The 25472-nt window shown below is 35.4% G+C and overlaps 1 protein-coding gene, 1 long non-coding RNA gene and 1 other non-coding gene across 3 annotated transcripts; 2 read left to right on the top strand and 1 right to left on the bottom strand.

The window, feature by feature from the left end:
• Positions 1–3986: 3986 nt before the first annotated feature.
• On the bottom strand, positions 3987–4092 carry LOC111785980 (small nucleolar RNA R71). Its single transcript, XR_002813728.2, has one exon. It is a non-coding gene; the product is annotated as a small nucleolar RNA R71 (small nucleolar RNA).
• Positions 4093–11090: 6998 nt separating this feature from the next.
• On the top strand, positions 11091–11725 carry LOC147787728 (uncharacterized). The gene is made up of 2 exons (XR_015412075.1): positions 11091–11258; positions 11377–11725. It is a non-coding gene; the product is annotated as an uncharacterized LOC147787728 (long non-coding RNA).
• Positions 11726–15595: 3870 nt separating this feature from the next.
• LOC111786690 (defensin-like protein 1) lies at positions 15596–16158 on the top strand. The gene is made up of 2 exons (XM_023666919.2): positions 15596–15745; positions 15841–16158. Exons 1-2 carry the CDS (start codon positions 15679–15681, stop codon positions 16017–16019), a joined length of 246 nt encoding a protein of 81 aa, XP_023522687.1. The 5' UTR covers positions 15596–15678; the 3' UTR covers positions 16020–16158.
• The last annotated feature ends 9314 nt before the right edge of the window (positions 16159–25472 follow it).

Here is a 25472-nt window from a genome sequence, read left to right as displayed (position 1 = left end):
ATATATATATCAGGACGTGGTTGGGATTAGGATCTAAAACTTTGCTCAAGAAACCAAATCGATTTGAATTATAAATTAAAAGATATGAAAATAAGAAAAGAGGAAAAACCTAATCGGATTCGAATTTTCATCTGACAGGAGGAGAGAGATATGATTCCGACGAGCCACATTTCAACAGGCCGAAGGAGCGACGGTTTGGGGAGGTGGCGAATATGTGTTAGTCGTCTAGTGGAGCAACGCGGTTCCATCCAGATCACGACACGCGACATACGCAACCCTCGAACCAACCCACTACCCGCATGACGACCCGATCTGCTGCCGACCCTCCATCCACTCGAGCAGCCATCGGACCCGAAACCTGATCCATGACTTGCGATTGTAGAATTCTTCTCCACACGTGGTAGTCGCGCGTGGAACCTGCGAGTGGGCACTTTCGGCACGTGGGAATGCATGCACACACGTGTGTATGTAGGTTTTTGGCCCATTCAAATTCTATTTTCTCGATTTCTGATTCCAATCCTAACCACATTTTTATGTGAATTAGAACCTAATGGAGGAAATTTTTTTTGACGAGTCCGCATAGTTTTTCTTTCTCTGATCTGTTGCACCGTCTCATTCGTGACTTAGACCAATTCGGGACCCACCAACTCATGTTCCCCTACCTCATCCCAGCACAATGGTATTCTGCACCGTTTTCCATATAACTTCTCGTATGTTGTCATGCCAATTGTTGCGTGATAACTATTATTATAGGTAAATTCCATGAGACGCAGTTTTGAGTCCCAACTACCAACAAAGTGAAGCACACAGGCACGTAAAATATATCCTCCAAAATTTGATTTAAACGTACCGTCTGTCTGTGAATGAAACAATGTATTGAAATTCAGGCGAGTATCCAACGATTTCTAGAGTCCGCGCCAAAACGCTGAAGTAAAACATGGGTCTCGATCTAATACAATTGACACAAGGATTCCATGCAGTTTGACAATTTCCTTCATGTACAGTTATGTCCAATTGTCCATTGTGTAGGTGGCTTTACCAGGGAGGAAATGTACTAACTTTGTTAATCTGTCCACAATCACCCATATGACCATGTAACCCTTCAATGTTCTTGGTAATCCTACTATGAAATCCATGGCAATATTCTCTCATTTCCATTCTGGTACACTGAGAGGGTGCAATAATCCTGTTGGTCTCTGCCTAGGTGCCTTGACCTGTTAGTAAACCAAACATCTACTCACAAATTCTACGATATCCTTCTTCATTCCACTCCACCAAAAGTGTGGCTTTATGTCTTGATACATCTTGATAACACCAGGATGCATGGCGAACGAGGAATTATGCGCCTCCTTTAATATTTCATTCCTCAGCTCTTCTACTATTGGTACACACAACCGACCTTGATATAGCAATCCTCCCTCAGATGACTTGGTGTATCCGCCAGCTAGTTCTGTCTCCATCTCATTAAGTATCTTTTCCAACTCAGAATCTCTTACTTGAGCATCAACAATTCTCTAGCAGAGAGTGGATTGTACAGTCAGTTGAGCTAGTTGTGCTTTAATACCTTCCACTGCTAACGTTATTCCAGCTTGCTCAAAATCTGCCTTTACCCTGGGTTCTCTTGTAATTAATGCTAATGAATGAGCTGTCTTCCTACTTCGGGCATCTGCAACCACATTGGTTTTCCCGAGGTGATATTGAATGTTAATGTCGTAATCTTTGACCAGCTCCAACCACCTCCGTTGTCTCATATTTAGGTCCTTCTGAGTAAAGAGATACTTCAAACTTTTGTGGTCAGTGTAAATCAGAGTCTTCTCCCCATAAAGGTAGTGTCGCCATATTTTTAATGCGAAAACCACCACTTCTAGTTTCAGGTCATGCGTGGGAAGTTTTTTTCATAGTCCTTCAATTGTTTGGATGCGTAAGTAGAGTCATAACAAATCTTTTTGTAGTTAATATTGCAATCTTATTCACTATTTTCTCATTTATTACCCCATTTATTCTACTTAGTGAACATGATATCATTTATTGCGGTCCAACATGAAAAAATAAATGATTTGGCATAAATCGATCTTAATTGTACATTTAATTGAGTTATGTGGTAAAATTTCAAACATTTATGCTGAACCATGAGGGAGTAACAAATTTGGAAACAAATGGGGGATGACATGAAAAATTTTAATCCGCAACAGCAGTCCAAGTGGGTAATTGACTATCCAATGAGGAACATCCTATGTGGACAACTTATTCCTTTTCAACCCTAGAGGGGGAACCCATACTCAATATAAAAGAAAAAAGAAGACCAAGAAGAGGGAGCCACACTTTGGGAGAAAAATCGAATTACACAGCAGTAGCCTCTGCTGCAGTGAACTGCTGTGAAACCAGAAAAGAAGAAGAAAACCCTAATCTAGCAGCTGTTGATAGCAGAAGGAAAAGATACCACAAGGATTGATTAGGGCAAAGAGGTAGACGTAAGAGCTCAAGAGATGGGAACTTCCATTGACGAACGGCAACAAACCGGGATAACTATCTATTTCCTTATTCTCTTTTCTTATTCCATCAATTTTACATGATTGAGATACGGATTCTTCTGTTTAATTCAGTTTGTATGGAGAACTAAACTTTATAGGGGAGGCGAGAGAGTTTTATATAGTTTAAGTATGTTGACGATATGATTTTAGTTTATTAAAGAGTTGTTGTTAATGATTTACATGTGTGTTTAATTAGCTACTTTACATACATAATTGTTATCTTATTCGGGAGAAGAGAGGGAGCAATAAAATCCTCTTTAATACTCTAGAGCAAGGTGACTTGAACGGTAATAAAAAGGTTAGGAATAATTCTTCTCCTAGAGCCTTGTTAATAGAAATTACAACGATTATGGAAATAATTACCATTCATGACCCTCGGAAGTGGGCTTGCGAATCTATTAAAAGAAACTAAAATCTACCACAAAACTCAACAACTTATCTGTTTAATCTCTCTTAGCCAAACCTTCCTCATTATAGTTGATTTTCTCATCATTTTCTGTTTTTCGACAGTAGTGGCACTATGTTGTAGTTTTGTTTAAGTAGTTAAAATCATCAACACCCATTTGAATGTTACTAAAAAAAACTCACCTAATTTCCAACGATAAAATTAACCAAAAAGATAGGGGTTCCATATGGAATCGATAATTTACTTATTACTTGCTACTTGTGATAGTGTATACTTGCACTCTTGTGAATTTTACATCATTTTATTATATACATCCACAAGCGATCAAGTTTTTGGCGCCGTTGCCGGGGACCCTAATTTGGTTATTTTACTTGTAGATTTTCATGAGTTGGAGCCAAAAGAAAGTCATATTAAGCTGAATTTTCTACTGCTGAATTTATTGCTGCAGAATTGAGCTTACTGCTGCAGAATTCTGTGCATGAACCCACCTACGGGTTTGAAATTTATTTTTGATCCCGAAATAGAGAGAAACTTTAGACGAAAGTCGAGGGAGAAAAAGAAAATGGCAGAACAGAATATACAGCAAATGTCCCAACTGAATTGGGAGTTCGAAAATCCAGTGATGATGACTAATCAAGAGAGAATTACTGCTAATGTCATTTATTTAGCAGATGACAGAGAAAGAGAAATCCGAGCATATGCACACCCAGCTGTGGAAGAGCTAAATCCGTGCATTATTAGACCCGAAATGCAAGCAACCACATTTGAGCTAAAGCCCGTGATGTTTCAAATGTTGCAAACCATTGGGCAATTTCATGAACTACCGTCGGAAGATCTCCACCTACATCTAAAGTCATTTTTGGGAGTTAATGACTCATTTTGATTTCAAGGAGTGGATAAAGACGTGATTAGATTGAACTTATTCCCTTATTCTTTGAGGGATGGTGCTAAATCATGGTTGAATACCTTAGCACCGGGAACAATTGATTCTTGGAATAGTTTAGTAGAGAAATTTTTTATCAAGTACTTTCCACCCACTAGAAACGCACAGTTCAGAAATGAGATTGTTGCTTTTCAACCGTTTGAAGATAAGACATTAAGCGAAACTTGGGAAAGATTTAAGGAGATGCTTAGAAACTGTTCTCACCATGGACTACCTCATTGTATACAAATGGAAACTCTCTGCAATGGATTAAATATTGCTACTAAACAAGTAGTTGATGCTTTCGCCAATGGAGATATTGTAATAGCCCAAAAATAAATAAAGAAATAAGAATAAAAATAATTATAAAAATAGTTAAAATTATAATAATAAAAAAAATAAAAAAATAATTAATTAATTAAAAAAAATAAAAAGAATAAACCTTTCCCCATCTCTCTCCACTAACCTCTCATCCCTTCCCACAATTATCTCTCCTCTGCCCATCTACGCTCCAAAAAAAAAAATGGTCAGATTTGAGAAGAAGTATTTGAACAGATTGCAGATTTAGAGATTTTTGTCAGTTATTACGGTAAAATTCTATCTCAGAACTCCTTTGCCTTTATAGTTATGCTTATAAGAAATTAATTTATGATCAAATCTTCTTTCCTATCTTAGCGTATGTAATAATCAGATCCCATGTTCAATTAATTAGATTTTTTTTTAGCATCGGAAGTTATAGGAAATAAGATTAGAATCAATATAATTTTAGCTGGCAGATCCATAAATTTGTAAGATAGTAGCCAAATTAAAATTGGCCAATAATATCGGTCTACAATAAATATAGAATTAGAGTAATATCTTATTTACAGATGTTTACAAAACTGACAATCTATTTACAGAATGGGAATGAATAATTACCATGAGGGAGGAGGGAAGATTGAGGGAAGATTTGTTAAACAGAATTTAAAACTATAACAGTAGATATCAGAGGGCATGAAACTCCATTAAATTCTGTTTAACAGTATATATCAGAATTTTAACAAGGTAAATTAGAGAAATAATTGTATAGAGTTCAAACTTGAAACTGATGTTATGGGCTCACATAGGTTGGCTTGGATTTCAAAGGACGGAATCGAACTTTCAGTAAGGATATATACGTGACAACGACTTAAGCTAGCCAGGTAAGTGACCTTACTATCGGCATGGTTAGTTTTTTATGTTGACACGAGCCCTGTGGTTCTGTACGTGTCATATATATTGATATGTGTGAATTGTCTGTGGATTGATATGCTTCCTATATGTTATGTTATGTTATGTTATAATATGTGGTTTGTATGATAATAATTATGGTATGATATGCTCAAGGATATGTTTAAGATAGGGTACGAGAAGGATGCACAAAACGAAATGTAACGATAAGAGAGATTGATGAAAGAATACGGTTAGGTTATGGGTAGAAAGGGATAGGTTTGTGATAGATTGATAGAACGATAGCGTTATGGTACGTTCTTGTGACGATATGACTAAGGTACGTCACGTAATGATATGTCCGTGATAGGTATAAGAATGTTAAGGCTATGTTAAGTTAGAGAACGATATGACTATGAAGTGTTTACGTTATGACTTGGTTATGATATGATACATTGTATGCTAGATTATTGTGCTTAAGTACGAAATCATGTGAACGTGAATGTATGTTATTTATGTTGCTTAGTTGATGTGATATGAATGCATGTGACGATGTGTGACCCTTGTACGATTATGGCTTGTTGTATGAGTATTGGAATGTAACTGAATGAATTGTATGACATGAAATACAGTAAATTGCATGATACATAACCCCGCTAGGAATATGTATGATATGTAACAGAATGAGAATGAGAATGACATGTAAGCATGAAAACGTGACACGGGGTTATGTTCATTAAATGATGACTGTAGGACTAGTGGGACCTCATGCATATTGTGTGATCATGCATTTGGGGGGATACCCCTATCCCATCACGAGGGTACGGACGCGTACATCCAAATGGCAGGACAACGATCGTTATGCCCTGCATAGCGCTGCCGTGACGGTTTTAGTTTTAACGGGTCCCGGTGGGCCCCTAGAGCATGCCCACCGGCTAGGGACAGTGGCCCAGCGGTGTGCGAACTAGCTGGTGAGCTCATACTCGCACGTATGGGCTGCGTGTAGAGTATATGGTACACGTCCACGATTACCTGTTAGGATTACACCGTAGGAAAAATGAAACGAAACGAAACGAAACGAAACGAAATGAAACGAAACGAAAGATAGGTCCCATCATTTTATTGCATGTGATTGTTGCATTTAACCCCAATAGTGGGGTCACTTACTGAGTATTTCTTTAAATACTCAAGCCATATGCTATTACATTTTTCAGGTTAAGGCAAGACATTCCTGTACGGCTGACGACGGCATCACAACTCGAGATCATGGCACATGCATAGGATAGTGGTATTCATTTTCTTAGACTTAGGATAGAATAGGATGTTTTAAACTTAAACGCTTATTTATTTTATTTCGGGTCTTTTGTTGTGTCGTTTTAAAGATGTTTTCGAAACACGTAAGTTCATGGCTGTGTTTTAAGTTAAAGGTTGTGTTTTATGGAATTTAAATGAAGTCTTCCGCATTCAATGTTTATGGTATATATATAGTAGCGACCTTAAATTAAGTAGAAAATTTCGGGTCGTTACAAATATTTTGTCAAAGTCAGACATTGAAGCATATGAGATTTTAGAGAGAATAGCATCTAACAATTGTCAATGGGCCGATGTGAGAAGTAATCCAGGAAAGAAGACCCGAGGAGTACTTGAAGTTGATGTTTTGTCTTCTATCAACGCTGAACTAGCTTCGGTGACTAGTATTTTATAAAATCTAGCATTTGGACAAGGCTCAATGATCAAAGCACGAGCCCATACAGCTCTTGTGATGACCCAGACAGCAACTGAATCTTGTGTATATTGTGGAGAGGAACACACTTTTGATCAATGTCCAAGCAATCCAGCCTCAATTTTTTATGTGGGGAACTAAGCTAGTCAAGGCAACCCGAAAAATAATCCCTTTTCAAATACTTATAATCCGGGGTGGAGAAACCATCCAAACTTCTTATGGAAGGGACAAGGCTCATATAACCAACAAATGCCACCTAAAGCAAATTACCCTTCGGGTTTTGGATTACAAAATCAATTGATATATGGTTCTCAACAAGCCACCACCCAAGGGGAAGGAACTAGCCAAGCTCAACACATACCGAGAACATCGCTTGAGAGCCTAATAAAGGAATATATTGCTAAAAATGATGCTATGATACAAAGTCAACAAGCATCATTGCGAAATTTGGAAGTTCAAGTAGGTCAATTAGCAAATGAGTTACGAAATAGACCTCTTGGTAAGCTGTCAACTGACACCGAAATGCCAAAAAGAGAGGGAATGGAACAATGTCAAGCAATAGACTTGAGAAGTGGGAAAGAAATACCCAGCAGAGGAGAAAAAAATTAAAGAACACGGTGATAGTCGCTCTCAAGAAACTGCTGATACACAGCCGAGAAAGGAGGAAGCTGCTATGCAGAAAGAGCACAACAAAAATGATGTGGAAGCTGCTGTACAGAAAGAACACAATAGAAATTATGCAAAAATTGTGAAGCCTCCTAAAACGCAAACAATAGTCAGCAGTGGACAAGAAAGCAGAATATACACATCAACACTTCCTTATCCACAAAGAATAAAAAGAAAGAAGGAAGAAGCCCACTTTGAGAAGTTCATGGATATATTTAAGGAAATTTACATAAATATACTATTAGTTGAAGCTTTGAAGCAAATGCCAAATTATGTGAAATTCTTAGAAGGATGTGCTCACCAATAGAAGAAAGTTTGAAGAATTCAAGGTGGTACCATTGAATGAAGAGTGTAGTGCAATATTGAAAAACAAGATCCCACTAAAGGAGAAAGACCCCGGTTCATTCACAATTCCCACATCAATAGGAGAGAAGAAGCTAGGTCGAGCATTATGTTATTTTGGATCAAACATTAATCTAATGTCTCTGTCTATTTACAAAAAGTTAGGTATTGGTGAAGCTAGACCAACTACTGTCACTCTTCAACTAGCAGATCGATCTTTCACTCATCCAGAAGGAAAAATCGAAGATATCAAGTTCATATTTTCAGCAGATTTTATCATTTTAGATTATGAAGCAGACCATGACATACCAATCATCTTGGGGAGACCATTTTTTAAAATCGGAAGAACATTGGTAGATGTCCACAAAGGAACTATAATGTTGAGAATGAATGATCAACAAATAGAATTTCATATGAATGACAACATGAAATATCCAACAGTAGTAGAGGAATGCTCAACAATTTATAAATTGACAGAGAATTCAACTGATAGTCGGAAACAACAAGAAGAAGACAACAGTTGGAATAATTGCATTACACAAGTAGAATTGGAGAAAATTGTAAGAGTTTTTGAGTCACTGGAATTAGAGGAAAGAATAAATTCATCAATGAAGTTATCTATCGATGACACACCCTTGAACTACATCTTAGAAGAAGAACTATTTGATATATGGGATATAAGACTTCACGAAATTATTCCCACCCACTGTAGGATGGAGAGTTTTGAAGGGGGCATCATTTCTTTGACAATGGATAACTGAAGAAAATGAAAAGAGAAAGAGGGAGCTAGTCACAATTTGCAAGCAAATATATGAAGCTCCGAGTAAACCAAGTTAGTTTTTTTTTTTTTTTTTTTTTTTATGCACTTATATAGTTGTTTTTAAATAACTATCTCCACTTTCCTTAGAATGATAGTTTTTTAGATTTTATTTTACTTGTTGTCGTGAATAACTCGCATGCCCCAAGGAAGTTAGCCAATTTTGTAGATGAATTAGGGGAATTTAGATGTGGTTAGGAATGCTAATTTCAGCATATAAAGGAGACTAATTACACTTAGTGCATGCTAGGATGTGATTGATGACAAATATTATTCTCTCGTAGTGCAAGTTGCCACATAGTTGTCTTGTCCATTTTCTTTGCATGTGGTTTTATTTCATTTTAATGTTGTTCACTTTCTCATCCACTACATGCCAAGGCACCACCACCAAAGAAAATTTTTTAGGAACATCCTAAAAGATTTTCTAATCCCCCAAGAAAGAAATTTGTATGGAAAAGAGAAATGGACAGAAAATAATTCTTATACATTCTCGGGTAAGCTTGAAATGTTAAGAAAGAGGCTGCTAGACATCATAGTTCACATGCAACAATAGACATACAGCAGCAGCACCAACAGCGGAACTGATAGTAGATTTACCGCAACAGTATTTACAAGGTTTTGGAGAAAATTTTAAAAGAATGGAGCCACAATTCCCATATCCCACTAATACATGATTATCTTTTACTCTATAAGTAGCAATCATATCCACCCCTGCCGGGGTGCCTACTGAGAATCCATGCAATAAAGATTCCAACACAAACTTTTCTTGCGTAATAAAAATAGTAGAAATAAAAGAATGCGTAGATCCCGAGTCAAACAATATCAAAGCAAGGTGACCAAGAATAGATAGTGTACCTGTCATCGCTGCATAAGGGTTTTCAGTATCCTTGCTGGTAGAGGCATAAGCTCTTACTGGAGGACGCTTCTGAGTGGGGTTATCCACGATGCGCAATGGCCTTTGCTGATTTTTGGTATCATTAGTATGACCTCCAAGGCAGTCCTTAGCCAAATTCCCTTCCTTCCCACATCGAAAACAGGCTCCAGAGTGAGCCAAACACTGACCCCAATAGTTCTTACCACACTCCTTACACTTGGGCCTATTTTTTGACATGTTCTCACTACCCTGCTGTCCACGCCTAAAATCACAGGGCTGTCTGTCGAATCGTTTCTGTGTTAGTGAATAAGACAAATCATTCCGGTCAATTTGGTCATGGCGTCGCTTCTGTCCCACTGATGATGAAGGGGGTTCACGCGAACTCTCAGGTCCCTTCATGGCCTTAGATGCTCTCAGGGCGACAGCGTAAGTGGTAGGCGCAATCGCCTCAACAGTGTTGTGAATCTTTGTGTCTAACCCCAGAACAAACCATCGTGTTATCTTGTAGTCTTTGTTCACCGAATCTGGGGCAAAACGCTTCAGCTCAGAAAAGGCATTCTTGGACGTCCTCTGACTAAATTGAGCGAACTCCAGTTGTTTTCACAGTTGGACGTCCTCTGGATAATATTCTTCAACAAAGGCATTCTTGAACTCCGGCCACGAGACTGCACCACCCTCAGGACTAATAATGTCGCGGGTGATCTGCCACCACAATTCTCCATCATCACGCAGCATAAACGAAGCACACTCCACCCTATGGGCCTCAAGGCAGTTGGTCAACCCAAATACAGTCTCAATAGATCTCAATCACATCTGTGCCACAGTTGGATCATCAGCTTTCCCTTAAAAGTTCGAGGGTCACCCCTCTTGAAATGTCGTAGGTACCTACCCTCCATGGTTGATGTAGAAGCATTTGTTTGCTGGTTGGCAGTCAGATTTTGTAACACAACTTGCAATGCATCTACTAGGACAGCTATAGGGTCCAGTGCGACTTGACGTCCCCTTCCACCTCTTCCTCTACCCCTAAGCGGGGGTCATCCCCTAAAACCTCCTCCTTGAGTTCTAGGTGGCATCTAAACAAGTCACGTATCTACTAAGTCACAAATTTATCTAACAAATTTTATAAACATTCGTAATTATGCAAACCACACATACACACAATTATAGCATTAAAATAACCATCAGATAGTACATGACATATCATACATTACAAATAAATATTCACTAGCATGCATCATTTAATTAAGAAATTTTAATTTTTAAAAGGCATATCTGACCGTGCGTTTGCTGAAAGACCATGGAAGTACGTTAGGCCTACATTGTAAACCAGTCTACAAAACCTATAACCTAGATCTCGATATCATTTGTAACGGTCCAAGCTCACCGCTAGTAGATATTGTCCTCTTTGGGCTTTTTCTTTCGGACTTCCCTTCAAGGGTTTAAAGCGCATCTGCTAAGGAGAGGTTTCCACACCCTTATAAAAGGTGTTTCATTCTCCTCCTCAATCGATGTAGGATATGACAGAGTTAGTGACTATTCTACCAAACTAAAAGTTTCTATGTAGAGAGCACATATAGAAAGCACTGAGCTAATAACCTAAGACAAAGTGGTACACCATACATGCCTCCGCACTCTTATATCTCTTCTCCACATTCCAAAACCATTTATATATATAATAGTAAATAGAGTGTTATATTCATTCCAATATCATATTCATTACATAAAATGAAACGGTATTCTCGGCCATCCTGTGGGCTCCTTTTGATGCTCCTTGTTCTCCTCACCATGCGTACTTCTCCTCTCAACCCTCTCTTCTTCGTTATAAACTTCCCACTCTCTTAATTTAATTTAATTTGATTGTGTTACTAATTATATTGTTTTGTTTGTGGGTTGTTGGTTTGGTAAAGGCATATGAAAAGGTGGGAATTAGGCGATGCGAGGGCAGGATTTTGGAGTCAAAGAGCCACAGGTTCCATGAGGCAGGCGTCACTGACCACAACACCACAGAAGCCGGCCGCAAAGAAGGCTTCACCGGAGGCCACTTTGGTGGGTTAACTCACCGCTGGTGGTGTTGTTAATTCTTATGCTTTTCTTCAATTTAATTTCGTATGCTTTTGTTGTACTAATAAATTAGGTTCATTTCAGGTTCTTGGTTGTATTTTAATATAATCATTAAGATCTCGTTATAACGCTTTACTTTGATCAACAGCTCCTCTTTCTATTTCGCTAATAATATCACTGTTTTCTCTTCTCCAACCTGTTGTTCTTTGATACTCAATAGGTTAGATACTCATAGTTATTTAAATAAGAGATTCATAAACTAATATCTCTTTTTTTCAACAAAGTCAAATTACAATTTTTTTTTTCTCCGTTAGCTTTTTGTTTTCATTTTCTTCCAACAAATTTACTCACCTGTTCCCGTCAACGATTTCCTCTGACCAACTTCAATTGTCAAAAGACAACACAATACATTGATATGACAAAAGAAAATAAGAACGGTTACGGGGTAGATAAAAAGATTTGCAAATCGTCCATGGTTTCTTAAAAGTTGTAATAACGAAATCTATAAAATTGGTTGCGCAACACTCAAATAAATCTAGTGTCAAACATGCATTGTAGAACTCAAAAAACAATAATAATGAAAAATGAAGTAAAAACACATTTGCCAATCCTCGGACTCGCGTTGTCAGCCTCAAAAGAAAACATATGTCGAGTAATGAAAAATCAGGAGGATAATCAAAGGCGTTACATTTGCTTGGGCTCGAATGTGACACCTGAGCAAAAGGAAAGGTACATAAATGAACTAATATCATACATGAATAAGAGTAATCATGAGAATAGGGTGACTAATATAGACTTAAAACAATTAAAAGAATTAAAAGAATGACTAACCGAGACCATGTCGCATCGATGCAAGGGAATGTCGGCGCACATAAGTGTCAAATCAGGATTCTTAATCCTGATTCAAATCTTGGGCATAAGTCATTACATCGAAGGTCTACTCGATGTGAACTAAAAAAAGAAAGAGAAAAGGAATGTAAGTTGTGTGATGTTGGGCTAGAACGAATGGGATCGACTGTGGTATGCACAAATAAGTAATTAACCAATATCTCGTATGTGAGTATGAATTAATGCATAGTTATGGTATTTGAATGAGCTAGATTATGAGTATATTATAAGTGTTTAAGATCTAAGACCCAAGTAATAGATTTATATTCCTGAAAGTATGCAGCGATGAATTGAGCAAAGAATAGGGCGTTAGAGATAGTACGCTTTCCTGGCAACGAAGGTCAAGATGTTTCCAATAGAGCAAGCACGTAAGAATCATAAGAGTCAATCAAAGAATTGAATTCTAGTGCTCCCAAAATTAGATTAGTCAAAAGAGTTAGTCTTGAAAGTCTTAAAAATTAGAGTCCAAAATATAACCGGTCAAGATGTCATAAACAACTTAATTGACAACCACGACATTCAAGAACTAAAACACATTTCATGCACGTTGCTAATTTTACTCACATGCATACAGGTGGTCAGGCCGACTCAACGGTTCAAGTTGAAGGCTGATGGAGCAAATCACAGGTCAAACGAACTATTTGGGTCGTGCGTATTAAAATTTCAGAAGTGGTAAGAAATCTTCCCTATATCATTATATTAAAATTTTATAATTGAATTCTTCAAAATTATTTCAAATTTTAAAATTTTCCATTCGGGGTTCGTGCTTAATTCTGAATGAATTTGAGTGATGCAAGTGCCAAAATTAGTAGTAGTTGTGTATGTTATCACTTGAGCCGACCCCTTCCTATTTCATCTAATATATCATGTCACGACCCGACCCGATTTTTTTAGGGTTAGAATCTAAAACAAAAACCAAAGACAAAATCAAATATAATAAAAATATAATGTATTATAATATAAAAATATATGGTAAAATTTAAATCGAATCAAAAATAAACAATACCAAAATTATTATAAAAAAAATCCAATTACAAGCGGGTGTGTTTGAGTTTATTACAAAGAGAAAATGGGTTTGTGATATAATTTCATATAAAATATAAACGACCAAAATTACACAAATGAACTGACGTCCTAAGGCAACTTTTTGTGTGACCTTGTAGCTCACAAACGCTTCCTCACCTCAACGGGTAGTCAGCTAGGGGTCTACTCAAGTTTTCCAACCTTCCAATTCTTTAACTTAAGTAGCTTGTTTTGTTTACACATTGAATGACTAACGTCCTAGATTGAGAAGCGACTTCATAATGATCTAGTAGGATAATATGGTTTATGCTAATTTAAACATTATCGATGGAAGGTTAGCAGGTGGACACTTCCACAGGACCAGGACCATAAAGTTGTCCTCGTTTAGGGGGAACGACCGGGAGCAACCACCGTATACCAACCAGATATTGTATCAATCTACGTGGTCCCACGCTCCCTCTTATGACGAGTTTACAATACAGCGACCTTGTTATGGGGGTACTTGTCCATTTTTTTTGAGTCAATGAGCTTGAGTTGGTAAAAGTAGTTAGTAACTTGGACATGGAAAAATGATCAGTGATTTATTTAAAAGAATTGTTAGTAGTTGAGCAACCGTGGAACAAGTTTATGCAAATAGTTAATGATTTATTTAGAAGAATTTTAAGTGGTTTTTTTATGTAGAAGATAAAGTTAGGAAATTTGTTAGTGCCCTCTAAATACTCGTGAGATATATGCTTTATTCACACCAACAAAAAGAATTGAAAAATATAGTGCTTAAGGTTCTCGGTACAAAGAATCTCTCCCCTCAAGTTGTTTCGATGTATTTCTATCAAGGGCCAAAACCAACAATTATCACGAGGTTGAGGCACCTTTTCACCTCGATGCACTGCCCTGTCCGGCCTAAACCTAACTCGACGGTACTGCTCCTAGAGGTCTTCTACTTGGCAAGAGTTATTGGGTTCGACCTGGGTTGTTGATAACATTATCAGAGTATTGGAGTAATAGATTGGGAGAGACTCTTGTGACACTATTCATACTACTACCAACCTAGTGAACATCTTAGTCATTCTTAGATGTCAAGAAGGTCTAATACGCTTTTAGGAGCATCTAGGTAGTTTAAATCTCATCTCACAATTTCAGGCTACTCGGGACTAGCTCTTTGAAGCTAATTCAATCTTTGGGTACACTCAAATTTAGATCTCTGATTGCAGCTAACGATCCTAGGGTGCAGGGTCTACTGAAAATATATTGACTTAGGTTAACATAAACCCAATCTTGCTCAGTGTCCTAATCTTAACATGGTTCTCTCATGCATGCTTTTGTTAGTGAGATAGTCTTATTAATCACCTAAAGTACATAATTCATAAACTAAATATTGTTTTGATCCTCCCTAGATGCCGAGGTAGTCTACTAGATTCCTAGGGTGGTTAGATGACTTAATGCGAACTTTCAGCTCCAAAACACTCTGTTCTAACTCCTCAAGTCTTTCTTAGTCTAGAAGCACTAGGGTCTAGACCCTTTAATCACCCGAGGCTTAACTGTGTGTCGATAGACAAAACACACAATCAATCGCTGAGCATATTATATCATGCATTCATACAAAGCTCAATAGGGAGATAACAACCATCAATTCTTGAACACATACCACAGTATCTCATTTTCCATTATTAAAATCAGCACGCATAATGATTCTCATCCTAGGACATTTCAATAATTTTTCTTAACATACCCAACATTCTCATCCAAATTACCCTTCTAGAGTTCTAAACATGCATAACAGCATTTTTCTACCTCATCTGGAAATTCGATCTCCAAAGACCTCAATAAAATTAAAAAAAATTCGAGCTTAAAAGAAAAAAATTAAATATTTAATTCTCGTGGGAACTCGAGTCTTACAAGTTGGAGGAGACAAAGTTGAACAAGAATCAATCAACTATTGTCTAGGTTTAAACAAAGGCAAGGCCTAAACGGGCACCTCAGCCTGAGTGGGCATTTATGGACAAACCGTAGACCTTAAGGTCAAGGTGGGTTGCTAGGTCTAAGACTATCGAACAAGTCATCAACCTTATATGGAGGGAGTTGTCAGCATCATTCTGAATATGCTGCAAAGTGGTACACCATGCATGCCACCACGCACTTTTATCTCTTCCCCACATACCAAAACCATTTATATATATATATATATATATATATAACAATAAACGTATAGCATAGAGTGTCATATTCGTTCCAATATCATGAAACGGTGTTCTCGGCCATCCTGTGGGCTCCTTGTGATGCTCTTTCTTGTTCTCCTAGCCATGCGTAATATTCTCCTCAAAACCCTCTCTTCTTCATTATAAAACATCCTATATTTTGTTACTAATTGTGTTGTTTGTGGGTTTTTGGTTTGGTAAAAGCATATGAAGAGGTGGGAGTTAGGCGATGCGAGGGCAGGGTTTGCGAGTCACAAAGCCACAGGTTCCATGGGACATGCATCATTGACCACAACTGCGCAGAGGTTTGCCGCAACGAAGGCTTCACCGGAGGCCACTGTGTTGGGTTCCGTCACCGCTGCTTTTGCACTAGGCACTGTTAAATTCATATGCTTTTGTTGTAGTAATAAATTAGGTTTGTACTAGGATTGTGAGTATGCATCCTTTTCATTTTGTGTTCTTGGTTCTATTTTAATATGAACAATAAGATCTCTTTATAAAGCTTTTAGAGTTTTACTTTGATTCACATAAATTCTATAGTTTCAATGGTTAAATTAAAATATTATGATTATCATTATTTTATGGCTTCCATTATTTGAAATGTTTTCACAATTGATGAAATTGTATGAAATTAATTGCGTTTGATTGAAGGAATAAGTTGAGAAATATAGATAAAGATATGAAAATAACGAAATGGATTTTGGAAATCTAGAAATTAATACACTATTCGTTGCGCACCACTAATGTTGAGTGTCAAACTTGCTTTGTGGAACTCGAAGAATAGTAATAATAAAAAAAACAATGAAGTAAAAACAAGTTTGCCAACCCTCCCCCAAAGAAAAGATATCTATTCTAATATATTTGTTGATATACCATATATATATAATATATATGGTAAACTATAATTTGGTACTAAATATTCCTAACGCCTCTACAAACTAAGCGTCGAATTTGAACGAACGTGAAGCTTGGATCTGAAAAATTCAAAGAGAGGTCGAGAAACTCTTTTCGTGAAGATGTCGACAACCTGATTCGAAGGAGGCGTAGAGACACTTTCTTGTCCAACGAAAACTGTAGAGGGATCGTCACTTAGAGGCGATGATGTCTTGGCTTCGGCGAGAATATGTCTTAACCCATGAAGAGGAATCGTCGCTCAGCAACGATGTGCTGTCATTATCAATTCCAAGAGGTAGAAGGGGGAAACCTAGAGCAAGGGACAAAGACAATGTTGAAGCGGGAAGAGTCGCCACGGTGGGCGAAGAAGCCAATTTTGGCGAGAAGAGAGGCGATGACTTGGTTGGCAAAGAGGCCGGTGCAGCTCTTAGATTTTGAAGGTAAATCTCTGTAGAAGGTCGATAGCCTTCTCGAGATTCTGTATATTTTCGATGAGGATGTTGATGAGGATCATGAGGTTAGGATTTTTGTGAACGTTGAAGGGAAGATTGAGAAAAAAATGAAAGAGGTTATATTAGTTAAGGGAAAAGTGATTGGGTCGGAAAATGTGAAGTTGTATGTACAGAATATGGCGAGAGGTGATTTTGAGGTCAATAGGGTGAAGCCGAAGAGTAATTAATTGGCTCCGCCCGCGGCAGCCATGGCGACGGCCCCTGTGGCGTCAAAGCCAGCAATGGTGGTGGAAAAGAACATGAGAGGATTCAGAAGCCATTAAAAAGAAAGGATCGAGGTTGCTAAACCGAAGGGCTCTAATACCATGAAAATGTTTGCTTAGTACAACACACCTAAATATTGTGTGAAATTTCTCAATTTATAATCAAATAAATTATAACCGTAATAAATGGAAAGAACAATATAGGGAAAGATACTTACGGTACTATAATTTAGTACCAAATATCCTTAACAATTATAATGACTAACGTACAAATAGACTATCAAAGACTTTTAAAGTGAATTATAATGTCGCAACGATCCAAGGAAATGTTTGGACATGAGTTGTTATATTCAAGGTGTAAATTGCATTAGGCTAGAACGAATCTGATCGACTTTGGTTTGCACAAATAAGTAACCGATCAAAAAGAATGCATAACTGCATTTGAATAAGCTAGATTATGAGCATATTATAAATCTTTAAGAACTCAGATTTAGGAGAATGGTTAGTAGTTTTTAAGTAGAAGACTCTTAGGAGTCTACTGCTTGACAGGAGTGCTATTGGGTTCGACTTGGGTTGCTAATAGCATTATCGAAGTATTGGAGAGGATGGATTGGCAAAGACTCTTGTGACATTATTCATATGGCAAATAGCTTGGTGAGCTATCTTAGTCATTCTTAGATGTCGTGAAGGTCTAATAGGCTCTTAGGGGCATCTAGGTAGTTTACGTCTCATTTCTCATTTTCAGGACGCTCGGGACTAGCTCCTTGAAGCTAATACAATATCTAAGTGCACTCAAATCTACACTTCTGATCGCTGCTTATGATCTAGGGTGTATGGTCTACTGAAAATATGCTAATTTACATTAACATGAAATCAGTTCTTGCTCAAGCGCCCTAATCTTAACATGGTTCTCTCATACCAACTTTGTTAGTAAGATAGTCTTATTAATCACCTAAAGCACAAAATTCATAAACTAAGTATTGTCTTGATCATCCCAGGTGTCGAGGTAGTCTACTAGGTTCTTAGAGTAGCTAGATGGCTTAACGTCGACTTTCAACTCCAGAGTACTCTGTTCTGACTCCTCGAGTATTTCTTAGTTTAAGAACACTAGCTTCTAGACCCCCTGATCCCCCTAGTCTTAACTTTGTGTCGATAAACACGCACTATGGGGAAACCACAGAATCAATCACCTAGAGCTAAACATGCTATATCATGAATTCATACAAGCCCAATAGGAAGATAACATCCATCAATCTTGGAGCACATACCACAATATTTCATTTTCCATTCTAATACAACAAAAAGTATTAAAATGAGCACGCATCATGATTCTCATCCTAGGGCATTTTAGTAATTTTCCTTAACATACTTCATCCAAATTACCCTTCTCGAATTCTAAACATGCCTATTATAATGACCTAAGGTAAGATATATTTGAATGCTATCAGGTTCATCACTACAAGTATAATTTTCAGAATCTAACTTCTTCAAAATATCTCAAATTAGAGGAAAAAATAGAATTTTTCTTTTTAATTTTCTAGATAGATTTAAGTGATTCAAGCGTTTGGATTATTGTTCAGCCTTTGAAGGAATTTTGGTCAAGCGCACAAAGAGTTGTTCTAGCAACTAGTCCATCCTTTTGGCCGACAACGCTACAACACTGTTTCAGTGGTAATCGATCGTGTGCATCAAGGTGTTTCATGGCTCATTAGTCCTCTCTTCCATGGCGTTGCACTACCTTTATACACCTGAAGAAAGGGGGTTTTCGTCTCACCGACGTTTATGCCGATGGGGTAAACCGTTCATATTCCGTCTTTTTCTTTCTATATGTCACCTTTCTTTTTATTACAGGTAAGCTCATGACGAGTATTCGTGTGTGGGGAACGTTTGGAAACTATTCATGGTTCATTGGGTGTCTTAAACTGAGAGGTAGGTTTTGGTTTGTCTTCGCCGATTTACACCCGTGACATTAGGTTTCTTTCCCGTCCATTTATGTTCTGTTGTTCCAAAATGACAGAAGGTTTTGGAGTGTTTTCGAGTATTGAGGGGGTGTAGTGTCGTGGGTCAGTTGGAGACGCAAAATTCCCGACATCTCGCCGAAAAACTCGCCTTTTTCGACGATCATGATTTTTTTTTTTTTTTTTTCTAAATCCTTATAGAATAAACTAACAAAACATTATAAGTTTTGTTTTAATTTTAAGAATATGTTTGACCATAGGTTATTAACACAAAATTAAATAGATTTGAAAATTAGTTTTAATAAATTTGAAAATTTTGTTGTAAGACAAGTAATTCTAATTTCTAATTTCTAATGCATTTATTATCTTTATGCAACATTATTATATAACCATTTATATATATATATATATATATATATATATATATATATATATATATATATATATATATATATTTTTTTTTTTTTTTTTTTTTTTTTTTTTTTTTAATTGAGGCCTCCAACATCTTATAAATAAATTTATTATTTTTACCATATTTTTTATTTTTAGTTTCTTTAAATTAATCATTTCATTATTTTTTTTAATTTCATGATCTATCTTCGCATTTTCCTTATTTTAGAACAAATTCTGAAAAAGTGCATAAATTTAGTTGTTCTTTAGTTCTCTGTGAATGTTGAACTATGTTAAGATATTACCATTTTACCTTGTTGTTGTTGATAAATTTATTTTTTTGAACGATTATAGATTGATTACCAATCCAACCCAACCTAATCCGAATCTTTGGTTGGATAAAAAAAAAATCTCTCGAACCCAACCTAATCCGAATCATGTACACCTTTACTGAGTACGGGTTGACAATAATAACATATAGGAGATGGAGGCTATGGAGTCCGTTTATGTTAAGCAGATTTTTCTGATGAGATTTCACAGGTATATTATTGTGACATTTCAATTTTCCGTAAACGTTCATTTCGTGTGATTTTTGAAAATCATTTTCGTGTTCATTTTTTTAGTAATAACTCTTCATCTACTTAGAGAGCAATAAAGTGTGATCGAGTTTCCTCTCAAGCAAATAGAAAATTAGATAATCAATTATGAAAGTTGCAACTTTAGATTATTATAGTAATGGAAGTCTTAGTTTTGATACTTTTCCATCTTTATTGTACCCTATACATCTATCCTCTTTAAACAAAGTGTCACCATTACAAAGATTATACCTTTTTCTTAATGGATCTTCGTAATCTTCTTGTCCCTACCAATGGTCCACAAATTTAATGAAAGCGAAAAGCGACAAAATCATTCATGAATGTTAAAGTTTTGAGGCTCAAATCATCGTAACAATCCAAGGTGTCTTTCCTATCTATCTGCTAGAGAAAGATTTCCGCCCCTTTCTTATAAAAGGTGATTCGTTCTCCTCTCCAATCAATGTGGGATATCACAATCCACCTTCCTTTAGGGTCCAACGTCCTGCTTGCACTCATTTCTTTTTCCAATCGATGTGGGACCCCCATCAAATACGCCCCCTTAATGTGGGACCCTTACCAAATCCACGCTCCGAAAGGTGTTTCGTTCTCCTCCCCAACCAATGTGGGATATCACAATCCACCTCCTTTCAGGGCCCAGCGTCCTTGCTTGCATTCATTCCTTTCTCCAATCGATGTGGGACCCCACCAGCGTTCTTACTAACACATCGCCTCGTGTCTACCCCCTTTGAGAAATAGCCTCCTTGCTGTCACATCGCCCGGTGCCTGGTGTCACAATCGCACTTTTGATGGCAGCGGACTTGCGATTGTACGGCACTCACTTTCCAGCAACAAGTGAGCTAAACCAATTTGTTCTTACGTCGCCTACGGCCAAGCGACGTATGCTCGAGCCTCTAGCCTCAATTTAAGAAGGTTTTAGAAAACGAGGGCAAAGAGAGATTTTCGAAAGAGATTATATATGCAGGCAAGAGAGTAACAACAATGGCTAACAGTATATAACTATTGGTAGGGAGAAGTTGACAACTAGTCATATCCCCTGTAGTACATTTTGGGGCATTTTAGGCTTTGCAGGTATAGACACGATTTCGGGTGAACGATCATACACCCTTATACTGACCCAATATGGAATGGTAAAAACCTATCTAGGATGAAAGCATGTAAAAGAGATTTGGAACGGGCATACAACCATGGACAACACATCCTGAACAAGCAAGACCGGGACATCTGTCATGCAGCCATCGACAAAATGCCTTAGACATGCATGACCGTGACACCTGGCTCTAATACCATTTTTAATAGCTCAAGCCCACCGCTAGCAGATATTGTCCTATTTGACCTTTCCCTTTCGAGCTTCCCCTCGAGACTTTAAAATGCGTCTACTAGGGAAAGCTTCCCATACCATTATGAATGGTGTTTCGTTCTCCTCCCCAATCAACATGGGAGATCACAGTAGCCAATTGAAATTCTAATCTCACTTTCGTAGCCTTGATTTTTGGTTTCATTTAAAAAAGTTGGTATACATCCAAATATGTGTTCACATTATTTTTTATCTTATATGGACTAATGTGAAACTTTGTTTGGTGTCCTAACAATATCACATGTGAAAATTGTTTTTCTCCTATAAAATCCAAGGTTTTAATTATTAATTTAGACAACAATTTCATTTTTATTTTTATATATTTTTGTAATTTGTTTAAATTATGATTCACTTTTATTAAAAAAAATAAATAAATCTTTGAAAACTATGATTTTCATGTCTATAGGGCAGAGTAGGGACGGGTAAGCTTTCTCCATCCCATCTTCACCTCCTATTTCAATCTTTATTTCTACGAAATTCTCAATTTATTTTTGCAGGAATTTATTGTGAATTTTTTTTCCTATTTTTAATATATTCTTTTAAAAACACATTTGTTTTTATGGGTAATTTTTCATTTTTTAATATATATAAAAGGCGGAGAGATTTGGGTAGGATCGAGGATGGAGATGAAAACCGAGAATATAATTCTCATCCTCAACCCTATGTAGTTAGCTAAAAGAAATCTCTATTCACTTTCTTCTTTATTCTCGGTTGTACTTATTTAATTTTATTTATCATCAACTAAAATAAACACTATTATACTTTAACGATATTTTAATCATAGAAACCATGTTATAAATATTAAATAATAAAATTAAATTGTTCGATCATTTTGTTATTAAATTATTAGTTTTGGATCGAAACATTTAATATTTTGCTTCAAAAATATCTTTAAAGTTTTTATTGGTGTTTAAAAAATACTCTTAAAACTTTAAAAAATTTCATTAATATCATTCAATTGTTTAAACTAAAACACTCTTTACGTTTATAAAAAAAAAATTAAAAATATTTTTACCGTTAATAAATGAACAAAAACCGTCTATCTATACTTCATAGATTATCTCTAAACTTTTTAATATTACTTTAAAAAATTCATAAACATTTTTGAAACGTGATACTAACGTTAAAAATAATTTCGAATTTTTTAAAAAAGTTCAAAAGTTTTTTTTTTTTTTTTTAAATGTTAATGAAAATTTAAGTAAAAAGTATTTTTAAAATAGTTTAAAAAATTCAAAGGTATTTTTTAATCTATTTAAAACTATATATTTTTAAATTTTTTAAAATTTAATTATAAAACATAAAAGTTGGGTAAAACGTTGTTTTTTTCTTCTAATTCCTGTAAAAAATGAAAAATAAAATAAAATAAAATAAAATAAAATAAAATAAGTAAAATAGTATATGAGACCGGAACTGAAATACTATGAAATAGAGTTAATAAAAAATAATAAATAGTTTTATGACAGTGAGTTGTCACTTCTGACTTTTACGTACGTTTCTGATTCTGGCCCACACGCTTTAACTTTTTTTTTTTAACTCATTTAACAAAATATTAATAAAAATTTTAAAAAAATGTTAAATTACCAAAATACCCTTCTATCTAATTTTTTTATTTTAATGTTTCAAAAAAGTTTTATCACGTTTAAATTTTATTTCCTCTTCTAGACTTCTACAAATTTTTTAAATATCTATCGAGAAAAAATCAAACACGTGACGAATGATATATGTTATTGTCTTCCTTTATCCGACTCTACATATTTATATATTTTTTTTAATTGTAAATCTTATCTTGTTTAAATTTGTTCATAAATAAATACGAACTTTCGTTCAAATAAAATTTAAACGCTAGATTTTTTAATTGAATTTTAAATCAAGTTAATTAATTAATTCATTAGTTATTAATGATTAATTACCATTCATTAAATAGTTAAAAATATCTTTAATATAATTAATTAGTTAATTTAATGAGTTAAATTGTGTTGGTAAAAATTGATTTTTAATAATTATAATTAATTACTTATTGATTATTTATATTCAATATCTTAATTTGCAGCTATTAATTTTGATTATTATTAATATATCATAATTTTAAAATATAATTTATCGATTTAAATTAATGAAATATTATATGGAAATAATTAAATAACAAATGAATTTATTTATTAAAATCACAATCTATTGTCTAGTTAAAATGATTCTTTTACTATTATTTATTTACTTTTAGTGGATTAAAAAATATTAAGAATTAATTTTGATTGATTTATTAATTAACCTATTAAAATTATATATAAGATTGTCATAATTAATTCCATAAAATAAATACAAATATAAAACTAAACCTATACTATTTATTTATATTAAATTCTAATAATAGTCTCGCGTGTTAGAAATTATAGTGTTGACTTGAAAATAAGATAAAATATACTCTCAATCAACTCGTGAAAATAACTAATTACCGTGATACCACAAAATATATTAATTTTTATATCTCAGTACTCCCCTCAAGCTAGAGAGTGTAAAAACATCTGACAATTGCATTTGAGTCGAAACGTAGCACGGTTTGATAATTCTAGCTTGTAACTTTTCTCAAACTATATGACAATCTATTTCAATGTGCTTCGTACGTTCGTGAAAAAATGGATTGGATGCTATATATAATGCTGCTTGATTATCACAATACAACAAACTGGTACAGCGGAACTTTCAAGTCTTGATTCTCAGCCAAGTTAACTGTAAACAAGTATGTGTCATAGCTCGATACTTGGCTTCTTAGACTTCCAAGAAATAATTGAATTTCTGGAAGATGCAAAATCCAGAAATAGACCATCTTTGATGTATCTTAGAACTCGAAGAATTGCTTTCCAATGTGGTTTTTCTTGGTTCATGCATAAATGATTTACTCCCGTATTGGTAATTTGATTGAAACAAGTTAATATTTTGACGGATCACTTCTGGGTTTAATGCATAAATGATTTACTCCCGGATAAGTAATTTTTCTAATTTAATTTGATTGGAACAAGTTAATACCCTGGCTGATCGTAACGATGAAGGTTATAAAGATGTGTTAAATCAACCTCCGAAATTTTGAAGCTGAATTTGGTTGATTACGCCATTTTTTTTTTATATATTTAAGAACACCAATATGGATGTTCTGATACCATGTTAAGAATGAGTGAAATTGAAAGTCCGATTTTCATTAATATTCACGTCGTTTAAAAATTTATTAAAAGTATAAATAAAATATTTAAAATTATAAATAGTAAAATAAAATAAAAAGAGGTAAAAGTACTTTTTGCTTTCTCTTTTTTTGGAGAGAGTGGGAAATATGAATTATTGGAATTTGAAATTTGGAATTTCCAGCTAAGGTTGTGTGGTTCCACGTCGGCACATTGTTTTTTCCATAAATCACGTGAAAGATTATGAATTATAAGAGAGAGACAGTAAAGGCATTGTCGGTAGCCTCGAGATTATATGAAGTAATTTTGTTGTATCAAATAATGTAATGGTAAATAATAGGTGATGAACCTGATCCCGGGTCTTGCTACTTGTAGTTCTACCTTTTTGGAGTAAACCTCCCCTAGAAGATCATAAATAGGCCTTGAATAGATTGAGTGAGCGGCCTAGTAGTTGTTTGTTCGGAGGAGGTAGTGCAACCTAGTTTAGTTTAAATGAGTTGATTTTGTTAAACACATGTGACACTCGAGTAAATGATCATGTGGTTGAGGATGCAGGGGAATGTCGAATCATTAGGTGCCTAATTTGAATACTGAATCTAAGACATTAGGCATTATAAAACATGTATAAGCAACCTCTATTTAACGACAGACAAGAATTACAAGTTTGAATCTTTGGTAGTATATGACGTCGTATTCTTCGGTATAATAATATTGTTAACAGTGAGCACTAAAGTGGAATTGGAAAAGTATTTTTGT

Source organism: Cucurbita pepo, chromosome 16, assembly GCF_057944985.1.
Source record: "Cucurbita pepo subsp. pepo isolate OVF chromosome 16, ASM5794498v1, whole genome shotgun sequence".
NCBI classification, from domain to species: Eukaryota; Viridiplantae; Streptophyta; class Magnoliopsida; order Cucurbitales; family Cucurbitaceae; genus Cucurbita; species Cucurbita pepo.
This window is presented reverse-complemented; position numbering and strand designations above follow the sequence as displayed.

Excerpts from the sequence above, each read along its gene's own strand:
- LOC111786690 (XM_023666919.2), top strand. The coding sequence starts at position 15,679 with ATGAAACGGTGTTCTCGGCCATCCTGTGGGCTCCTTGTGATGCTCTTT. Across the intron at positions 15,746-15,840 it reads TCTTGTTCTCCTAGCCATGC|CATATGAAGAGGTGGGAGTT; the intron begins GTAATATTCTCC and ends GTTTGGTAAAAG.